Source organism: Scophthalmus maximus, chromosome 10, assembly GCF_022379125.1.
Source record: "Scophthalmus maximus strain ysfricsl-2021 chromosome 10, ASM2237912v1, whole genome shotgun sequence".
In the NCBI taxonomy this organism is placed as follows: Eukaryota; Metazoa; Chordata; class Actinopteri; order Pleuronectiformes; family Scophthalmidae; genus Scophthalmus; species Scophthalmus maximus.
In genome coordinates, this window is record NC_061524.1 from 24,120,001 (window position 1) to 24,140,631 (window position 20,631).

General features: G+C 41.4%; 1 protein-coding gene across 3 annotated transcripts in view; it reads left to right on the forward strand.

The window, feature by feature from the left end:
• The window catches only part of phactr2 (phosphatase and actin regulator 2), a 44,549-nt gene that overhangs the window by 206 nt on the left and 23,712 nt on the right, over nucleotides 1–20,631 (forward strand). The window contains exon 1 of one of the 3 annotated variants that reach the window (XM_035605873.2): nucleotides 1–75. This exon is cut by the window's left edge and continues 206 nt beyond it. In XM_035605873.2, the coding sequence (XP_035461766.2) occupies nucleotides 1–75 (75 nt within the window). Of the gene's footprint in view, nucleotides 76–8,369; nucleotides 8,501–16,443; nucleotides 16,651–20,631 lie in introns of those variants that run through there. The other 2 variants (XM_035605875.2, XM_035605874.2) reach the window with 2 other exon arrangements.

Genomic DNA, 20,631 nt, shown 5'->3' on the forward strand with positions numbered 1-20,631 from the left:
CCAGGCTCCGCTCACACAGTGACACCTCCGGATTTTGCTCAAGAGTGCTCTCCAGGCTCCGGGGAGCCCGCTCAGGTAGGACATCCCATAGTCTCACACACTTAATCAACATTCCTGCTAAAGTAAGTCAAGAAGTTGTTCCAGTTCATCAGAACCTGCATGCATCTGTGTTTCATTGTCAGACACGATCGGCTCAGTTTTTTTTATTTTGGTGTTGCAAACAGGCTACTACCAATTTGCTCCTGGTTAGACAGCATCTCAATAATGACTAATATAGCAGCAGTGGCTTCCTGCACTCCTACGTAGAAAAACTCCCCCCCCCCCCCCCCCCCTCTTTCTCTCTGGGTTTTGTGTCTCTGAATGCCACAAATAGTAAACACGTTCATGTTGTTTCTTCCTTTTTCATCAGATCATCTTGTATTTAAAAAATGTTGAACATACTTTGTTCATTTACAGTTTCCTTCTAAAGTTCATTGTTCACACCTAAGCGCGCCCACTTGGTTTCGTAGGTCTCGTAATACGTTGAATATAGATCTCTTGTGTGTAATGAAGTTGCAGCAAGTGATTTTAGGTTAAACATGTGTGCTTGGCAAAAGGCACATTATGTAGACAAAGACACACGGCAAACAAATCCACAATTGGTTACTGAACAGATCAAAACTGCTGCCAAAAGTGCTTGGGTCTTCTTCACGTGTATCAATATGTTGTATGCAGCCAATCATTTCTGTGCATAAAATAGTTTGAGTTGTAACCAACTATCTGTCCCCAGTCCCTTATACTTAAATGTCAGTGTCACCGTTTTATTGTCTGAAGCCGTCGGCCGTTGAGAGGGACCTGACATTCTTATACATTGTTTCTGTGGTTAGAACCACTTCCCATCAGCCGGCTTCGGTGTTAAAGCCGAGATACACCGTGCAGAGGGCTCCACTCACATTACACGCCCACACCTGCTCTCACATATACTGCAGGCATGGACTTTATCGATGCTTTTCCACAGGGCCTGCTGTTTTCTGCAGTGCAGTCAAATGATGATAGCATAATATCGACATATGAAGTTGCAGTCACTTTCCTTGCGTTAAGTTGCCACAGGAAGTGTTCTGCTTCTGTAGCTAAATTATAATGACAGGAAATGATCATGGAGGGGAGCAGTGAGGAAATGAGGTGTCCAAACTTGTTTATGTCTCCCATCAGTTTGGATGTTAAAATTCATCTTGGTTTGTTTTGTCTTGTGATTTGACTTGAATTTTTAGATTTTTCCTATTCAGGTTCACATACAATCCTGCTATTATTATGATCTTTCTTCACCATAATTTCTGCAGTGCGGATTTGAAATGATAAGCATAACTATAATTGTAAAATGACATGAACTACATTAAGAAAACCTCCCTGTAATGTCTACTCTGTGTCGTAATACTGTGTAAACTGTGCAGTTTGTAAAACAAACAGCAGAGGGAGCTGACCTACCTTTTTACGTTGATCCGAGAAATGCAATGTGCATTGAAATATCACCTAGACATACTGTATATAATAACATTATAGGTTCCAAGATGTGGCTCACCGACGCAAAGTCTGGAATTAATCTGAAACGTAGATAGTCATTTTAATCTTAATGTGTATTTCACCCTGTTGGTGATAGAGAGAAAAAAGCTCCTGTGGAGAATATTTCTAAGGGCTAGGGAGGGATGTTTTTCATTTAAGGGAAGATTTGTTTTAGCAGACTTTGAAACATCTCACTACAGCCACGTGATATGTCTGACAGCTCATGAACAACTGAAGGAAACTTGTAATGAGCTTTTCTTGGTCGGTTGAAAGGAAATTGAAATATCTTAACTGTCCAAAACAAGAGCATTGTTTTTTGTATTCAAAAGATTTTGCTGAATAGCCAAATGTGTTACATGTTAATAAAGACGCATCATTTTAATTCTCTTTACTATAACTATTCTATGCGTAGAAGAACACGAGAAAGCACGTTAATATGTGTCTGAAAAGGAACTTTGTGAAAAGAAATCCAGACGGTAAATCTGTCCTCCAAACAGACGCTGTCTTGTTCTTGTAACTACACAGGCAGAGAGAAGAAGCAAGCTGAGACTGGGGAGAGAAAAGGGGAGAAAAGAAAAAAGGACGAACAAAAGAGGAGAGAAATGGAAGGCAAGGTCAAGAACTACATATGTGAAGACAAAAGGAGAAAAAAATAAGGAGCAAAAGGAGGAGAGATGAGAAAGTCAAAGAGCGGAAAGGAAAGGGGACAGTTTAATGCAGTCAAGACAACTTATGACGAAAACTGCAAATACAAGGAGCCGTGAATACAGGATGATTAAGGGGGGCAAGAAGGCTGAAGAAAAGGAGACAACAGCTCCGCTCCTAGTGTACTTTTCCTTAAAATAACATTAATTACATACTCTTTCCTGCAACAGCTACTTGTTAAATGTTCTGTAATGCGGAGAACAGCCCGTCCCTCTTCACTGCCCACACACACACAGACTATCCTCCGGCACTGCTGCTTTAACAGCCACTGACATACCACAAATCTTATGGCTAAGGGTTATTTTTTCAGGTATTAAAGATCCTATTAATCTATAACCGTGCTCCTGCTGTTTGAACTGTTCACATATTATCTTTTTTGTGTTCAATTTATTTTTATTCCCCCCCCCCATTCTTTTACATCACATTTCATTTTGGAAAGGTCCATCACAATTGTATATATATATATACATGCATATACTGTATAAACACATATGTACATACATACATACCTACATATACACACATGCATATACATTCTCATATACATATAAATACATAGACATGAACATATATGTACACACATTCTTACATAACTGTATAAATATATATATATATATATATAACAAATTATCAAATAAACATCAATCTTTTTACAGTGTGCATGGCCCCTTGTTATCATCCATTATTTTTACAACTGTTCCAATATTATCAGCAAAATCTCAACACTTTTAGAAATTCATCCTGTGACGTGTGTACCAAATGCCATTGCAATACTTTCAATACTTGCAGAGAAAACTCAGGGCACTGAATCACCGACAGAGTTTATCCTCTAACGGACACGGATGTCCATACAAAAACCAAAGAGGTCAAAGAACCAAAGAGCTGGACCTACTGACCTGTCATCCCTTAAGGCATATCGCTGTAGCATGGGTATACAACCCTATTTCATGTCGTACATAACTACCAATAACCCTTGAATTAATTGAAGACCCCGCAGTAAAACTGATGTCCCCTGTCATCATATCATATCCCCCCCAAAACATAAAAAGCATAATATTTACATTGAAGTGACAAAACCTTCTTTCAGTTGTTGTAATTATGACTCTTGTCATAATCAGGAACAATGGACAAAGCCGGGTGACGTTGCTGTCTGCAGTGGCAGGTGGTCCTTTGACCTTTGTGAACCTTTGTGTCTTCGTGGACTTTATTGTGTATGATCTCTGTGATTGCCCTTCCCCGTGTGTCTCGGTTTATGTAAAGGTACTTTCTCGTGATCCCTTGTGTTTTGTTCATCTTGAGTAATTCATTTCCTCTGCTCTCCTGGGTCTGTGTTTTCTGTTACTTCACGTTTCTCGTGTTTCCCCTGTGATCGTCTTCACCTCTTCCCCATGGGTCTCGCCTGTGTGTCTGTACGCTCTTGTGTGTGTATATAGTCTTTGTGCCTCCGTTTGATTGGCTCTTTGTTCCTGTGTATCTCTGTTTAGCTCTGTGTAGCCGTGCCATGTTTCACCTCAGTGCTGTTTGTCCATGTTCCCGTGTTGAAAGTTTGGGATTATCTAAGTTTGAGTTCTTGTTTATTTTTGACCTTAAAGACTAGAGGTCTGTTCTTTAGTTTCCTTTTTATTAAATCCCTTCTCCCCCATACCTGCATTTTGGGTCCTGCTTAACCAAACCGTGACAGGTTGTTCCCAAACATTGACCATTACATTATTGTTGTAACCATAACATGTCATGACTCTGCCCCTGTGAACCCTTGAAACTCTGAAAAGACTTCTGGTTTCGTTCTGATCTGTCTGCTATTGTAACCCTCCATGATAACTCCTGCTCTGCTTCTCCCTTCCTGTAATGAATTTTGTTGGTTAAGTTCTTCCTCGGGTGGATTGGGATCGTCCTTCCTATCGTCTTTTCCTATCTACTATTCCTTGACCTCAGTGGAACACGTCCTGAGGTCAAGGAAATGTGTAAAGAAGGATTCATAGGCCGACCGCGGTGCTCAGAGAATCCAACTCCACTGACACTATACTACTACACTATGTGTCTGCAGTGGTGAAACTACACATTTCTGAAAATGGACTACAAAATGCGCATCTTATGGGCGACTTCGCCCCATGCTTTCTTTTAGCGGGTTGATTCAGGCTAAACATGGACAATAAAAAATAAAAAAATTATTCATTACCATGGTCAGATTTGAAATAAAATCAATAACATAGGCTACGAAACTGAAAGTAAGAGGCCGTCACATTGAGAATGTTTGCTCTCGCTCCGGCCCGCTCATATTTATCCACATGACCACCGTTTGGAATGAGATGGAAAAGCTTCATAGGCAACGGTGACATGATGACTTGCGTCCCTTCCCTGTCATATTCATACTCTTCTACTTCGGATTCGTTCATGCACGGCACGTCACGTTAAATATTGCCCGAATGAACGTCAATAGTGAGGTCCAGTGTACCCTAGAGAATCCCAACAGGTCTCATCATGGCTGCTGGTCAAATACTTCCGGGTCATTTCAGGATTTAGGAAACTTCCTGGGTATATTTGACAATTTGCACCCCAAGCGTTCTTAGCTCCTTGTGTTTTTCCCCAGTTAGATTCCCTGTGTTGGATTTTATTTTATGATTCATTCATTCCTACCTGCTCTGCTCCTGCATTTGGGTCCTGTTTCAACCACCCTCACAATGTCGATGATATTTAACCAACCCTTAACCACAGTGTCCAGATCAGAAAACGTTTCAGTGTTCAGTGTCCTGTTGGTAGTAGTGTCAGATTGGCATGTGCCTCTTTACACCACACAATTATACTGGCAACAGATGCTATAGCAGTAAGCAACCGGGAATACATTGTAATACAGCAACACAGTTGTGTTGTCTTGGTAGCCGGTGACCAAAACATTTTTGTTCCCTAGACTCCCTTCAATCCTCCTGATCTCAGGTGGACTTAAAAATGCTTTTGGGAAAAAATGTTGTTACCTTTTCTTGGTGTGAATTGTATATGATGTCCCCTGCTTTTAATGGTGGCAAAATACAGTAAGACCGTGCGTGTGTGTGTGCGTGTGTGTGTGTGTGTGTGTGCGTGTGTGTGTGTGTGTGTGCGTGCGTGCGTGTGTGTGTGTGTGAGTTGTTGATGAGCCAGGTGTCTTTCCGTTTCATTGGACTGCATCAAAGGTCTCCCTCTCTCCGTTTCTCTGTCTACCAGTAACTCTGTGTGGTTACTTGCTCAGCCTTTAACTCTATTAATATTTGTAGAAACGCCTCAATAGCAAGTGAACAGGATGTCAGAGTTTTTTTCAATTGCATTTTTTTTTCAACAAGCATCGTTCAGCACTGGAGCCACTTTTTCGAAACTCTTCACACAGTCTGCGTCACCCACATGCATCTGGGCCAAACAATTAATCTCGCCTCCAAAAAAACTTGACTCACAGCAAACACTTCGTGCGTATGTCTCAAAATAAGATCGTTCGCCCAGAACACTGGCAACAACTCTCAGTCACATAGCAAACACTGTCAGTCACAGCACACTGACTTCAAAAACACTTACAACAGGGAGCAACACCTAAATGATGAACTTTGACCTTTTACGTTTCAATGATTTTTCACACAAATCATTTATTTTATTGACTGTACTAAAGTAGATGTAAGAAGAATGAATCAGAAATTGCATCGATATGCTTAAAAATGTTTTATATCGTTGCATATTGTAATGTACTTGTGCAAAATAGAGTAAATACAATAAGCTTTTTTGGAAAGTGTTGCAGGCATCAAATTCAAAATGAGTGAATATTTGAAAAAAAAAACCAATAAAGTTTATCATTTTGAACATTAAATATATTGTCTTTGTAATGTATTCAATTGAATATAGGTTGAAAAGGATTTGCAAATCATTGTATTCTCTTTTTATTTACGTTTTACACAACGTCCCAATGTTGTATGTTGTGATTTGGCTCTCTACAAATAAAATTGAGCTGATAATTGAATTACATATGGCCACAAGTTCTCATCAACATCCCCGGTGTTATTCTGCCTCACCTTTGTCCTCCATGCATCCTCCCTGACACTCGTCTTTTCCCACCAACCCGTCTTCCACGATCCATGTTTCCAGACAAAAACATTCTGAGCCGTCCCCTGTTCTCGGTTTGGTCATGAGACTAAACAACAAATTCTTAGGATTTCATCTGAATTTTGAATCAGCTATGTTCGGAATGATTATTATTTCATTTAATTTGAATTATTCTGCAGGGTTATCTTTATATGTCAACAGATGCAGAAAAAAGCATGACATTTGCCATCATGCTGTTTTGAATGCGTTTTTAACAGTTTTGAAAAGAGTGTGCTGGCATTTGAAAAATATGCTGCAAATACATAGTGTTATGCAGTTGGTGGAGTATGAATGAGAAAAGAGTTCATGGATTTCGGAGAGTGTGGACAGTGAATGCATTTTGTGTGAAAGCACTGGAAAAGGATCCACAGTTTGGGCCACATATAGACTTCTGTTTCGCTGACTGTGTGAAGAGTTTTGACAATGTGACTTCAGTTTGGACCAATGCATGTTAGCAATCGGAACAACACAACTGTAAGACTGGTCTCAGACCAGTTTACATTGACTTACACACTGATTGCAGACCGGTCGACGGGGAAAGAGCTGAAAGGGCCAGTGGTTCAAGTTGGCCTCAGGTTGAAGGATTAGGTTTTGCCGAGTCTGTAGCCAAAGGCGACCTATGACAACGCGCACATACTGTAAATGTTTGAAGGGGACATGCAATACCATCTATATTTGGTCTGGGTCTGTACAGCGAGCTGTGACATCCTGCATCTTCTGCTCACAGGCATGACACATCTACTGCGTTGAGTGGCTCTTCAACCTTCCTGTTAGCCCTGCTTGCGTTCTATATCTGTATCTGTGCGTCCTCTTTATTTTTTTATGCGTATTGATTTGTGATTATTGCTGATGGTATGTTTATGAACCACATTGTTTGTATCATGTTGTAGTCACGGTGGCGCCATGGTGTTCCGCAGTGTTTGCCATTTAACAAGTATTGATAGCCCTCAACAAAAATATTTCGCCATAATATTAAATATTGTGTTTCATGGCAACAATGAGGGTTTTTAAAAAACGGTGTTATTTATTGAGAGATTAACACTCAAAAGTCCCACTAATGTAAATGTGTAGTTATGGTTTGATAAGATTTGATTGACAATTACTCAATCAGTCATTTTTTAAATGCAAAAAAAATCATCAACATTGTTAAGTTACAGCTCTCAAATAGGAATTAAATAAATAAATGTGTTTTATTTTTAACGCATTCATTGAACAAAACAAGTTTAGAAATTCGCATCAGGCTCTGGCAAATTGTTGCCAGACATTGTTATTGACCCGATGATTACATGAAAACATAGGACGTAAGTAATGTTGGTTGAAGCCCTAGCTAAAAATTAAATAAGCTTAAAACAATTTTGATGTTGGTAAATTGAAAAAGAACCTGCTTTGGTAGAATACATATATCCCTGTGGATACATGTCATAATCTACACTTTAGATTGACTTATTACCAATAAATCCACTTTAATAACGATAACGATCTGCTGTTTATGACCGACTGCAAAAAAAATACAGGTGGAGGAAGGTGCAGCAAGGAAAAGTCAACACACCAAACACACAGCAAACTTGATGCATGTCTTTCATTTCCCTTCTCTTTCTCTGTACATTCATCCTAACCAATGACTCCTCATCTGCATCCTCCTCTCCTGTCCTCTCCTCTCCTCATTTCCTACATCACCGAGGGACCTCAACACAGCAGGGAGAGTAAAAAAAAAAAAGAGGAGACGTGGAGCCAGACTCAGTAGCCAGAGGAAGGACAACTCTGACAGGGAGAGATGGAGATAAACACAGGGCGAGACACAGATTGAGAAGAGAGAGAAGGAGGGATGAGATGGAAACAAACATTAACTTTTAATGCTCTTTATTGGAACGAGGGAAGTCAGAGGGAGGGAGAAGGGAGGAGGGGCGAGTGAGGAGCAGACAGTGGAGAGAGACCGAGGGAGGGAGGCAGGGCAGAGTGACGAAGGAGACAAGGAGATGGCAAGGCAGACAGAGAAAGGGAGGGGAGGGAGAATCTAGGAGAAGAAGGGAGACAGTGAGGAAGGGAGGAGGGGGAGTCAGTGGGGGGAGGGAGGGAGGCTGAGAGGTGCCGTGTCGGGAAGAGGCGAGGATCAACTCTCACTGCTGATAATATTACCTCGGTCAAATCATGGAGCATGATGGTGAGTTTCCGCCTCGTCCTTCCCTGTGCGTGTGTTGTCCAGTGTCTCTGACCTTTTTGTGTCTGTGTTAATGTAACAGGAGGCGTGTTAGTCAAAGAGGCAGAATCTCTCTGGATGTCACCTGTCCGCCAGTGACTGCATCGCATGTACAGTGTGCGGCACACACAGGTTGCACATCGTCAAGCCTACGGCACGGCGTCTGTGTTTAGTTTGAAGTCAGCTCCGTAAAGGCAAATCACTTCAACAAATACAAACGAGGCCACGCTGCATCTCAATGTGCACATGTCTCACCACGGCTGTCAGAGATCGCTCTGCCCGGTGGCTGTCGCCCTGCCAGTCTGACAAATTGAGGAAGTGGAGCAGGTTTTTCTCAGCAGTCCTAAAATGAATATCTCAACGACAACAACATGCAGTCGTGCATTATGTTCAGTTAACTCTCACAACTACACAGTGTGCAGTATAGAGGCCAATGCTGCACGGGTTAGGGTTAGGGTTAGGGTTAGTGCAAGGGTTAGGGTAACACTAACCCTTACAACGATAATGTTGATCTTAACCAGTGCTCTGTGAGGATCCATTTTTGCTGTTGACACTGTAATTAAACGATTGTTTGGCAATGCTTATGAAGTAGTGGTGATTTTGTGCTTAACTTAAAATGCAATAATTGTTGCATCTCTCCCCACAGTCGCGTTATAACATTATAGTTTCTTATATGGCTTAGACAATTTAAGAAACGCCCTCCTAACTCTGTAAAGCAGCCTTGGTAACCTTGAAAGGTGCTGTAAAAATCCAAGTTATTGTTATCATTATTATTATTATTATTATTGTTATTGTTAATAAGACAAAGCCCCGTCCACAGTATCTGCAAGAACTTTATTGTCCATATTTCCATAGAGAAAAGAAGACACAATCAGACCAGCAGGTGGGCTTCACTCGTAGCCATCTTGGGGCTATTGGACTAAATGACACTGATTTGTTGTTGCATCGGTCGGGGACACACTCCGCTGAAGGAGGCAGGCCGGCTATATCGGGCCGACGTTATCTAATATAGTTTAATTACTGTTTGCAGAGGTTGTCACAACGTATCACGGTGTGGAATAGAACGGAAAAAAACCTCCAGCTGCCCCGTGTTAACAGAGAAAAGCAGACATCCAGGGCAGAGATGACGTTTAGACTCCCGTTGTTTAGTTTTCTCTGTTGTCTCAGGTGAGCTTTACAGAAATAAATCCATGATCCCCTGTGTGTAAGTGTGTGTGTGTGTGTGTGTGTGTGTACACTGAGAATGTATCACTGTTCATAGTATATGTGTCATATTTTTGTGTCAATATATATTCACGAGATCGGAGCTTTGCACATTGCAGTCGCCAACATATGAAGACAGAGAACCCATGTGCCATGAGTATACAGCTCAGTGCTTCCAGTTCGTGAGGAAGTTACCTTCTTAGATGAAAAGGGTTTTCCCTAAAGTCCTGCTTTGGTGAGAAATACTGTCGCTGTGACACACAGACATTTGATGTACAACACACTTCCAGCTTGGCAGGTACTGCACATCCATCAATCCAACTCACTTCTTCTTTTTGAAAGCAGAATTGTACTTTTGCTGATGTAGTGATTCACCGAAGGGCTCAATTGGCGACAAAATGATGTCTTATTTCATCTTGCTTGTGGATCTACACCTCAGTTTTTGGTACCATTGCCACTTCTCATAGCACCGTGTCGGGGAAAGTTCGCTGGACATTGACGAGAGCAACCGTCGTCGGCCAGAGGTAGTCACATTTCAAACAAAACATGGCGAGTCCCCGTGAGAGTAATGGTGTGCTCACTGACAGTCACATGACACAACTGAGCAAACATCAGTGGGGATGTTCCGCTGGTTTCACAATTGACAGTGGCTCTCTTGACACTGTGGCCTTTATTCTGGTTATCATTTCATCAGTCTTTCCCCCTTCTCTTTCTGCCCCTGTCTTTTTCTGAGACTCCCTCTCTCTCTCTCTCTCTCTCCCCCTGCCTCTCCCTCTCCCTCCCTCCCTCCCTCTCCCTCCAGCTCTCAGGCTGCCCGTCTGGCAGGATGTCAGCTATTGATTTATGCAGGCAACATTTTAGCAATGATGGCGGCTTATGAGTTTGCGCTAAAACAGAATACAACAAACAGGAGATCAGGTTTCAGATGAGTCGGCTGGCAGTTGGGAAGAGGAAGAGACATGACAGTAACCGCGAGTGCATCAACACAACGAAAGACTGAACAGTGAATATTGTGAGGTAATAATTGCTTCGATTGGAATGTATTGGAACAGACGGACTGTGTACAAGCTTCCCTTTACTGGGTCGATGTGGGTCATGTGCAGGAACAACGTTGTCCATTATTAAGTTACAATTTTAGATTATTATCAGCAGCCAAAGAATTTGCTTTGCAAGTATTTCTCAGAGAGCGCTTCTGCTCACACAGGTGAGTGATAAATGCCAGTGCAGAGGCAGCTTTGGGATGAAATTGCGCCATAGAACCCAAGACCACTTCACTGGAAAACTCTTAATGACATTAGATATTAATGAGGCCCGGTCTGATTTGTATACTGGAAGTACCACTCTACCAGTCTCAATGAATGAATCTGCTCTGCCACGACTGTGCAGGTGCTGCTTGATCATATCCGGGTGACGATGACCAAAGAACCCACAAAGTGTCAAAATTCAACATAGCGCGACAACAACGGCATCCTTCCTCACATAGGCTAAATTCAACAAACTGGAATTCTATATTTCCGCCATGGATGGAAAAGTGCAATAATTTGAATTTGCCTTTTCTGATATTACTGAACCTGTATGCAAACTAAAATAAGATGTTTATGGACATTTTTAGGAGCTTTAATATTAATATTGAATCCTTCAGAAAAATGTTCTAATGAGCAGGAAGAAGGGTGAAGCTCCACAGAGTCCACCTCCTCTCAGCTGACTTTTAATTTGCTTCTTAAACAGAGCCTGCTCCTCACTGCGCCACACGTGCCTCACGATCCTGCATCAGTTGTGTTCTGTCCCTGACAGTCGAAAAAGTTAGCTGCACCGTGACGTGCATTGAAAGCCGCACGTGCAAGTTATCGCTCTTCCACAATCCAGTTTTTATTTATTTTATTCATGTGCAACCACATATCACTGTAAGATACACAACTCCTAACACACCTGTTGCTTTCTTTTAAAGACAATCATGATGAATGCACAAAATAATTCAAGCACAAATTGTTCAGATCACATCACACACACACACACACACACACACACACAACTTCCCCGTATTTTGGTTCTGACAGGTATTAGGAGACTATACCCTTCGCAGAAACAGAGTTTAATAAATAAATCAAGGGGAGGAGAGAAAAGCTCTGAAAAGTAGCACTTAAACAATTATTACCCTATGTTCCGCTGAGGCTACTACTTAATATTTGATGACTCCTTTCCTTTCTTCGGGCCCCTCCCCTCCTCCTCCTCCTCCTCCTCCTCCTCCTCCTGTCTTTGCTTTTGTTTTTCCGGTCAATGAGAAGGTCAGGCCCCCTCGGTTGATCTTGGTTAGTGTTTAGTGTCAGGATAAACAGGACCCAGAGTCACTTTGACATACACATTTTCAATACCATGTCCTCCTCACTTTGAGCATACTCCCAAAAATCTTGATTTGGACATTGTATTCTTGCACATACAAACATCTGACCGATGCAAGTTCAGTTCAGAGCGAGTCTTTACCTAGTCACAAGGGTCTCTCACGGGTCTGTCTGCCTGTTTCACTGAGCACACATTCACTTTGGGTCATTTAATAATAATACAATTACTTAATACAATGAATACTGAGTCCATGGAAAATAAAATGTCTTACCCCTGTCAGACCTTGTAGTTAGTCATTTGAAACCCTCCTATCTTTCTGTTTGGGTCGGTTTAGTCAACCGCAGTTATGTTTCTTCCCTTGGATTCATTTTGGATTACATCTCCTCCTTTTTGACATTTAATTTATTCATGTTCAGACCTCCGATTAGTCCATTTTGGATGGGTCCAAAATAGAGCTGCAACAGTTAAACGATTACGACTAATAATCAAGTAGTTTTTATTTTTCAAAAAAGTCAAAATTCTTTTTAAATGTGATTATTTTCTGGTTTCTTTGCTCCTCTATGACAGTAAACTAAATATCTTGGGTGAGTGGACAAAACAAAACATTATCTTGGGGTTTTAGTAAACACATTTTTCACCATTTTATGATATTTTATGGAACAAGCAACTAATTGATTAATCAATAAAATAATCAACAGGTTAATCGATTATGAAATTAATCATAAGTTGCAGCCCTAGTCCAACACCTTGGATCGCATCAACCTGAAGGGACCTCTATCTCTGAGACTGTGAATTGTTAGATAAGTCTCCGGACGTGGTGTTTGACAGGTGTTGCCATATAATGTATTATATGTCATTATAATGTCCTATAATATACATAAATGACCTGGGTGTCAGTAGTACTACACCATGAATGCTAACATTGGGTTTTATAAGAAATAATAAGTGTACCTCACTTAGTTTTTATCAACCTGTTCTAAACAATCGGTTTAAACAAGTTACCTGTAATTTCGGGTCAAAAAAATGTTTTTCACTTGGTATGCTCGAGTTGGATTCACTTGGAAGAACCAAGTCCTTAGAAACAGTGCCTTTTTCAGTGTGACTAAGTACATTAACTCTCATGCTAAAGTAGCCTATGTTTCATTACATTACATATCATTACAGCTTAAAGGGGCAGTAAGAGATTCTAAAGCAGAAAAAAACAAAATACCCGGATTTTTTGGGCTCAGCCCTGGTTCTGTAAATTGATAACAAAACAAATGGCTCACTGTTGCACTTTATAAACTTCCCTCGTCTACGTCTGAAGAGACATGGCCTAGTGTTTGTGTGTTGGTCTCCCACATCAAGGACCCAAGTTGGCGGGATAGCCAGAGCAGGAAAATCACGACAAGAACGAACAAGCGTTGCACACTCAGGATAAACAAGTTTTTTGTTACTAACCAATCTTAAGTTTACTTTACTTAATTTTTTTGAGTTTGCATAATTTTTGTAAATTAATCCAATTTATCAGATTATACAGTGTAGTAGAAGTCCATTCTGTCTCTTCAACACGTATGTCGCCTCCAACATAGGCAACATGCTTTGCTGAAACATCAAGTTGATGACATTACCTGCTAATGCTGTCAGTTTCCTCTGTTAACTTTACCCGCTGTCCTGCATATCCTAACTTCCTTCCTGTCTCCGTTCATTTAGTTCCATCTTATTCACTAACGACCGTCCCCTTAGGCTGGACATGGGGTCACGGAAACCACTGTCAGATAGTGTTTCAACTAGATGAGGTATACTCATATGTAAAAAAAATTAAAATAAATGGAGCCAATCATATGATATTGTTGACTTATTGCAGATAAGTCAGTTGACTAAATTGAGAGGTGAGGAGTCTACAGGTGTCTAATAGTAAACAGATATTATTTCTGTGAATCCAAAGCCTGCAGGATTGGGGATTGTTCGCCCCATTTTCCCTGTGTGTTTTGTTTAGAGTTCATCCTCAGCTTTATTTTGTCTCATTGCAACAGACAATAGTATTAATGTGCTCAAATGATTGTAGACGTGGTCCAACATACTTCCCTTACAATGACTTTGGTCTCCCTCTAAACACAGGGCAGAGCAGTGTTGAGCTATGTAGTCAACACTAGATGGCAGTCTTGGTTTGAAATACCCAATGGTGTGTGTGTGTGTGTGTGTGTGTGTGTGTGTGTGTGTGTGTGTGTGCTTTATCTGTCATCACTATCAACAAAGTGTCAGTGGAGACCATGCAGAACCAGGCCTGACAGAACACACCCACACACACACACACACACACACACACACACACCAGGAGGGTTTGGCTTGGTTTGCCACAGTCGTCAGTGAAGTGACGTGCGGCCATGTGTCTAATATTAAACAAATATAATTTCTGTGTCCTGGATTCAGTTGAGAGCTTACATTAAACGAAGCATACTGTATTGACTCCTGCAGACACAGACTCTGACACTGTCCACACCCTGAAAATTCATTATGAACACAAATATATATATATATATATATATATATATATATTATGTTATAGCTAAAAGAAGAGTGTTGGAATGGTGTCAACCCACAGTTAAATGTCAAAGCTGACATCTCCAATTTTCTGATGGTCCTTGTTGAATGTCTATAAACCAACATTTAGTGACACAGAAACCAAAAGTCAGAGTTTCCCCTTTTGTAATTTGAATAGGATTAATCATTAGTTAATAATCCACGTCACTACCTATACCTCAGCCATTCCCCATCTGCCCCCCCCCCCCCCCCCCCCCCCCCCCCCCCCCCCCCCCGTTGCAATGGACCAAGAGAGAGGTGTACTTGTGGATTTTCAGATGTGAGTACTGTAGGTCTCTGTCACACACACACTGTGAAGTCGATGGTCCAGACACACATATTTTACCTCTTTAATACAATCGGAAATTAATTTACACTTTCTTATGTAACGGTGGTCCTAAAGGTCGCCGGAAATGTGTGTGCGCTGAGAGATGATATCTGGGAGAGAAAAGAAGAAAAACAAAGTTCTGAAACAAATATATGTTTTCGTTATTTGAAGTTTATATATTTATAATCCTTAATGGTTTAATGATAAAGTTGATAATTTTAACCTCTTTGGCAATGTCACAGTGACTCAGATCAATCATGCATTACATCTGCACCAACCAGACACAGATTTAAACCTAACGTGATATATTTTATAAGCTTAGCAATGTTTTTAATCTTAAATATTAATCTCAGTAGCAATTTGTGTCTATAAATGTAGTGAGGCAAAAAAGTACAATAGTTCCTACTGAAATGTAGTGGAATAAAAGTAAAGTTTAATTATTGGAGAGGTGTAAGAAGATATTTTACTTAAAAAATGTAAAACTTGCAGTACCACAGTTTAACAATTAGTTCAACATTTAATATTTTACTCAGATAAAAGTACATCAAAACTCAACAAAAGTGAGTGCTCATAAGGAATTTCAGAACTATCTATCCATATGAATTTATTTGATTACAATTATGGCTGCATAAATGCATACATCACTTTAATGTTTCAGTTCAGGTAAATGATTTAATATAATGTGGAGTAGCTTTTCAATTTCCCCAATAAAGTCTGATCTTATAAAATATGTAACAATATGGAGTTGTATAAAATTGAAACACACAAGTAAAGTAGTGCCTCTACATAATCTGATGTCTCACTTGCTCGCTTATTTGTTATAAAGTTGTGTTTTATAGAATAACTTATCTTCTCTGTGTTTCAAGTAATGAACACACCGAAAACCTTGGGCAAGGCGAGCGATTCATTATCAGTCATTATCAGTACGTCTGATAACTACTTGATTTAATAAGTTATTCATTATTTAGTGTAATATTGTGTTCAGAAACCGTCAAATGAGGCCCAGGGGCTCGAGGGAACATGCTCCCATCGCTTCTGTTGTCGGTCCAGAACCCAAGTTCATAGATAACTGTCAAAACTAGTAAATATTTACATTTCAGAAGCTGGTGCCGCAGAGGTTTTGGGCATTTCTGATTTTCTCTCACTCAGTTTATCGATGAACCAACCAACAGTTTCCAGACTGATGGTAGGTTTCTGTAAAGTAGAGCACAGAGACGCAGGAGGTCCGCTTGCTTTACTTTCCACTATTCTGTCCATTTATCAATGAAGCCCCGACATCTTTCCTCAGAACTGTTTTGCGTTTTAAACCTCTTGGCTCTTTCTATTATCTCGACCAGTGCAGACCGCTGGTTGGAGGTGTTGGACCCCTTCGCCCTTTGACCCCGGCAGCGCCTCTAATCTGCATAAAGGAATGAGAGGCATTCTTCAGCTGCTCACAGGAGGAGGAGGAGGGGAGGAGGGGAGGGGAGGGGAAGTTACGACGTAGTAGCGACCCGGTCGACCAGTGAAACCAAGCTTCCTACGACTCAGCCATCACGGTCTGGTTTCTTCGTTTTTTCCCCGAAATGATCGCAATCGGCGGGCGCGGACTGGATTTACGCGCGGAGAGGAGGCCGTGATCGTGGGTCGAGGGCGCCCGGTCTGAATATGGGTCAGACTGCCGTGTCCCAGCCCGCGGGCGGTGAGTGCGCGCGCGCGCGCGCGCGTGTGTGTGTTTTCTCTGTCACTCACACACACATATGTTCCGCTATCTTTATCCAGGAAGTCTCCTCGTTCTCCGCTTTCCTCTGGAGACTTGGATCGAGACTTACGCACGGTTGCACGCTGAGGCGCACGATGGTTTCCTGCTAAAGGGGATAGTCAGCGAACTTCAGACTTCTGTTGCATCACTGCCGGGACTCTTTCTGAACGTGTCGCTGTCGTTCTGTGTGTGTGTGTGTGTGTGTGTGAGTGTGAGTGACAAACAAAGTGAGGGAGGATTGTTTGTGCACTCCGCAGCCACTTCCACATGGGTCGTGATGAACCAGTTCGTATCCCTGGCAGGGACCACAGATTGAACAGAGAACTACACTACACTACATTACATTCACAGCCCCATTGACAGAGATAACGTCCTGTCTGAGTCAGGGGGGCGGCTACTTCTCTCTCTCTGTCAAGGCGTCACTATAGTTGCCTTACAGTTTGACAGTTGCAGCGCTTAAGATGTGGATTTGTTTCTAAGTAAAAGGAGGGATGCAGTTTTTTACCATCTCTGCACCCAAGGATTATTTTCCATGAGGGGCGATTGTTTTCTTGATTAACTGAGTGAGGGGACGTTTGTTCTGTTAGGATAACGATGACGCCCCCGCCAAGTTTCCCAGAGCCAAAGATTCTGTTGTCAGATTTTGTGTTGTCCTTGTTCAAACCAACACAGCTTGAAAAAAAAAGATTGAAAAATGACTTCAAAGATTGACAGATTATCAACTCCATTGCAGGTTATGTTTCTGATCACCGATAATCCATTTCAGTCTGTACGCTAATTTTTTGGTCGGTAAAATGTCTGAAAATAGTGAACGGAAAGAGATCAGACTAGTTATCACATGAAGGAAAGAAAAGCAGAAAACCATGACAAACTTGAATCATTTCATGTTTGGCACCTTTGAATATGTTTAAATCAAATAAGTCTATCCTCACTGCTGAATCAAGGGCTGTTTCACACCTGCAGTACAAAAAGATTGTGTAGAGAGCAATTACTCGTCTCCAATAAAAGAAGATAACCAAATAATAGATTAACAAATCAGACCATCTTCAAGGTGGTCCATCCAGGCTGTACAGTATATGCCCGTCAGGTCACAGGCAGTGTGAACGCAACATGCACATTGCGGTGACGTGTCTCCACTGACATGCGTCATGGTGACGGTCGAGAAATGATGAGAAGATGCAGAATGTTGCACCTTACAAATACTTAAAGATGGGCTCTACCTCAAAACCCTGTGGTCAAAATTTCAGAAAATTAAGTGTGCATGCTCTGTAGCCAAGTACTGACCAAAATCTGAAGTGCCATATTGATTTGGCCTATCATCACACTTTTTCTAACTAAAGATGTTTGTGAGCAGTCCTCATCAAACTCACTTGTGATATATTGTGCTGTCACCTGAACCCCCACACATTGTGTCCTTCACATGTGATGAAGGAGAGTTGAATGATGACAACTTTGAGTCCACAATGAATGAAATGCTACATCCGTTTTTCACCGTTTTCTAATAATTTGTAGACCCAGCGAGTAGCAGAGAAAATGGTATCATGCTAATGAAAAGGTTTGCAGTCCTAGGCGATATTACACAAACTACAATACATACACCTCGTGCTTTAGAGGATCAGTGTTTTCAGGGTGCAAAATACATTCTATACCTCCAATCGTTTCTGCTTTCCATGTGCAGGCATTGGCCTGTCTGTTTGTGAGCCATAATGGTAAACATCTAACATTCATTCACATTTTTATGGGAAAGCTTCAAGGCAGTGGGGTACAGGAAGTGACGGGGGAAACCGGATGAAAACAAAACTGGACCTTTTTATTCTGTCAGCGTTTAAAGTAAAACCCTGACTGTTTTGTAGTGCACTTCAGTCAACATGGATAGAAACCTGAGGCTATAATATTGATGTACAGTATGCGCTCTGCATTGCTGCATTAAGACGTGATCTGTTGTAAATGCTGAATCTACAGAGCAGGAGGGGGAACTGATTCTGTCAGGGTCTTGCAGAAACATCCTGCCATGAAGCTGATTCCCCGTGAGACTTGATGAGTTATTACTGTATGTAAAACACCGTAAAGCTCCGGTTTCCTGTTTGATTTCCTTTTACTTTTTTCAGTGTTGACTTAATCCGAGCTGCTTGGCCCTGTGAGGATCATGAGTTCAGCTCTGCTGTGCTTCTCTGTCCCACACGGGACAAAGATTTTCGGAAGAAAGTGTTACAACCGCAGCTTATGCCTGGCGTCGCCCCTCCCTCCACTTACGTTCAACACCTCTCGTTGCCTTGTTTTCTTCTTGTCCTTCCCCTTTTCTGCTCTCCTCTCTCCCATATTTTTTTTTTTTTACCCCACTTCAGTTTCCACTTCTCGCCTTCTTTCTCTTCTCTGCTTTTCCTCCCTCCCCCCCAGTCCCCCTTTCTGCCATTCGTGATGTCTGGTTCTTCCCTCCCCTGTGACTTGCAGTGAGGGAAGGAAGCCTCTCCCTTTTCCCTTCCTTCTCAATACATGTTCCTGGCATGATGTCTGAAAAAAACATGCTGGCTTTGTCACAATACACTGCCACTTCATCCCAGTAATGCTGTACCAGACAGTGACACGTTTGAATACATTAAGGAAATCACCGCAAGGCTGAACAGCAGTTAAACATAAGTATAGTATAGATTTGACGTCATTGGCCAGTTTATTATTATTATAAGTCCTATTTTGTGATTGGTTTCACTTCAGATTTCTCTTGTGTCTCAAGTTGTGTTTCGGATTATCCCGTCGACAGCTGCTATCCAAATCATGATTCACCAGCATGACGTTGTGATTAGTTGCAAAAAATAAAGAAACCCTTTGGTATGAAATTCAGTGTGGAATCACGGAGTCGAGTTACCAGTTTCATTGTGTGACAACATTCCCAAGTTAAGATGAGGCAGATTTAAGCCATTTTTTTCCAATTAAAAAGCTGCAGTCAACATTATTTGGGTAAGAATGTGTTGCTTTTCTCAGATGGATCTGTCTTGTCTGAAATGCGGGGTTACTGCATGTGAAACTGTAACAGCTCAAATTATTTTTAGTTCTGGTTTAAAATATGTTTGCTTCAAGATATAGTCACTTATTCTCATCCATTTCACCTTTTGTCAAATTGAGAGAATATGTCCTCTCGCTGTCTGATCGGATAGCTGTTGACGCAGGCTTTATGATGGATGGACAAACAATTGAAACTAATCCCTGTTGAGGAATCTGAACGAAAGTCTGTGAATGTCAATCAGTTCTACAACAAAGTATCTACACGAGGACGCGCCGATGATATTCTGTGCGCTGGTTGGTTCGCCATTGGTGGAAGAAGTTGCTTATCTTTACCTGCAACCGATTTCTGACGACGCTTGCGGATTCCCGTCTTTTGCGCGACATCAGTCTTTTCAAATCCAAACCACCCCCATGCCAGTGAAGTTGATCCACGTCTGAGGATTCAATATGACGACGTCGTTCGCGTGGCTGGTGCTGTCTGTATTATTTCTACTGCCACTTTTTCTTCACTCATTTTCACAATTTTCAATCTCCAGCACACTGACGCATGATGCAGTGAATGCGTGGCCAAGGTGTTCTTGATTTGCAAAGTGAGTGACAAACTCAATAATGTTGGCTGTAACATCGTTAAACCAACAATTATGATATTATCGTAGACGATACATATCGCTCACCAGCCCTGGTTCTGTAAGAGGGAAAGGAGCAGAGGGGCTCAGACCGAGCCACACAACACTGTTCATGCCCCATAAAGGTCAGAGGGGGAAGAAATTGAGCCCTGGACTTAAGCCCTTTTCCTTCAGGAAGGATTTTTTCATGTTGTACAAGTTTGTCCTTCTTGTGCTCTTTTAGCTTTGAGCTACATTGTAGTCCATTCCTGTCTGAATCAGCTAATTATGACTGTTGCACTGCAAATTCACATGT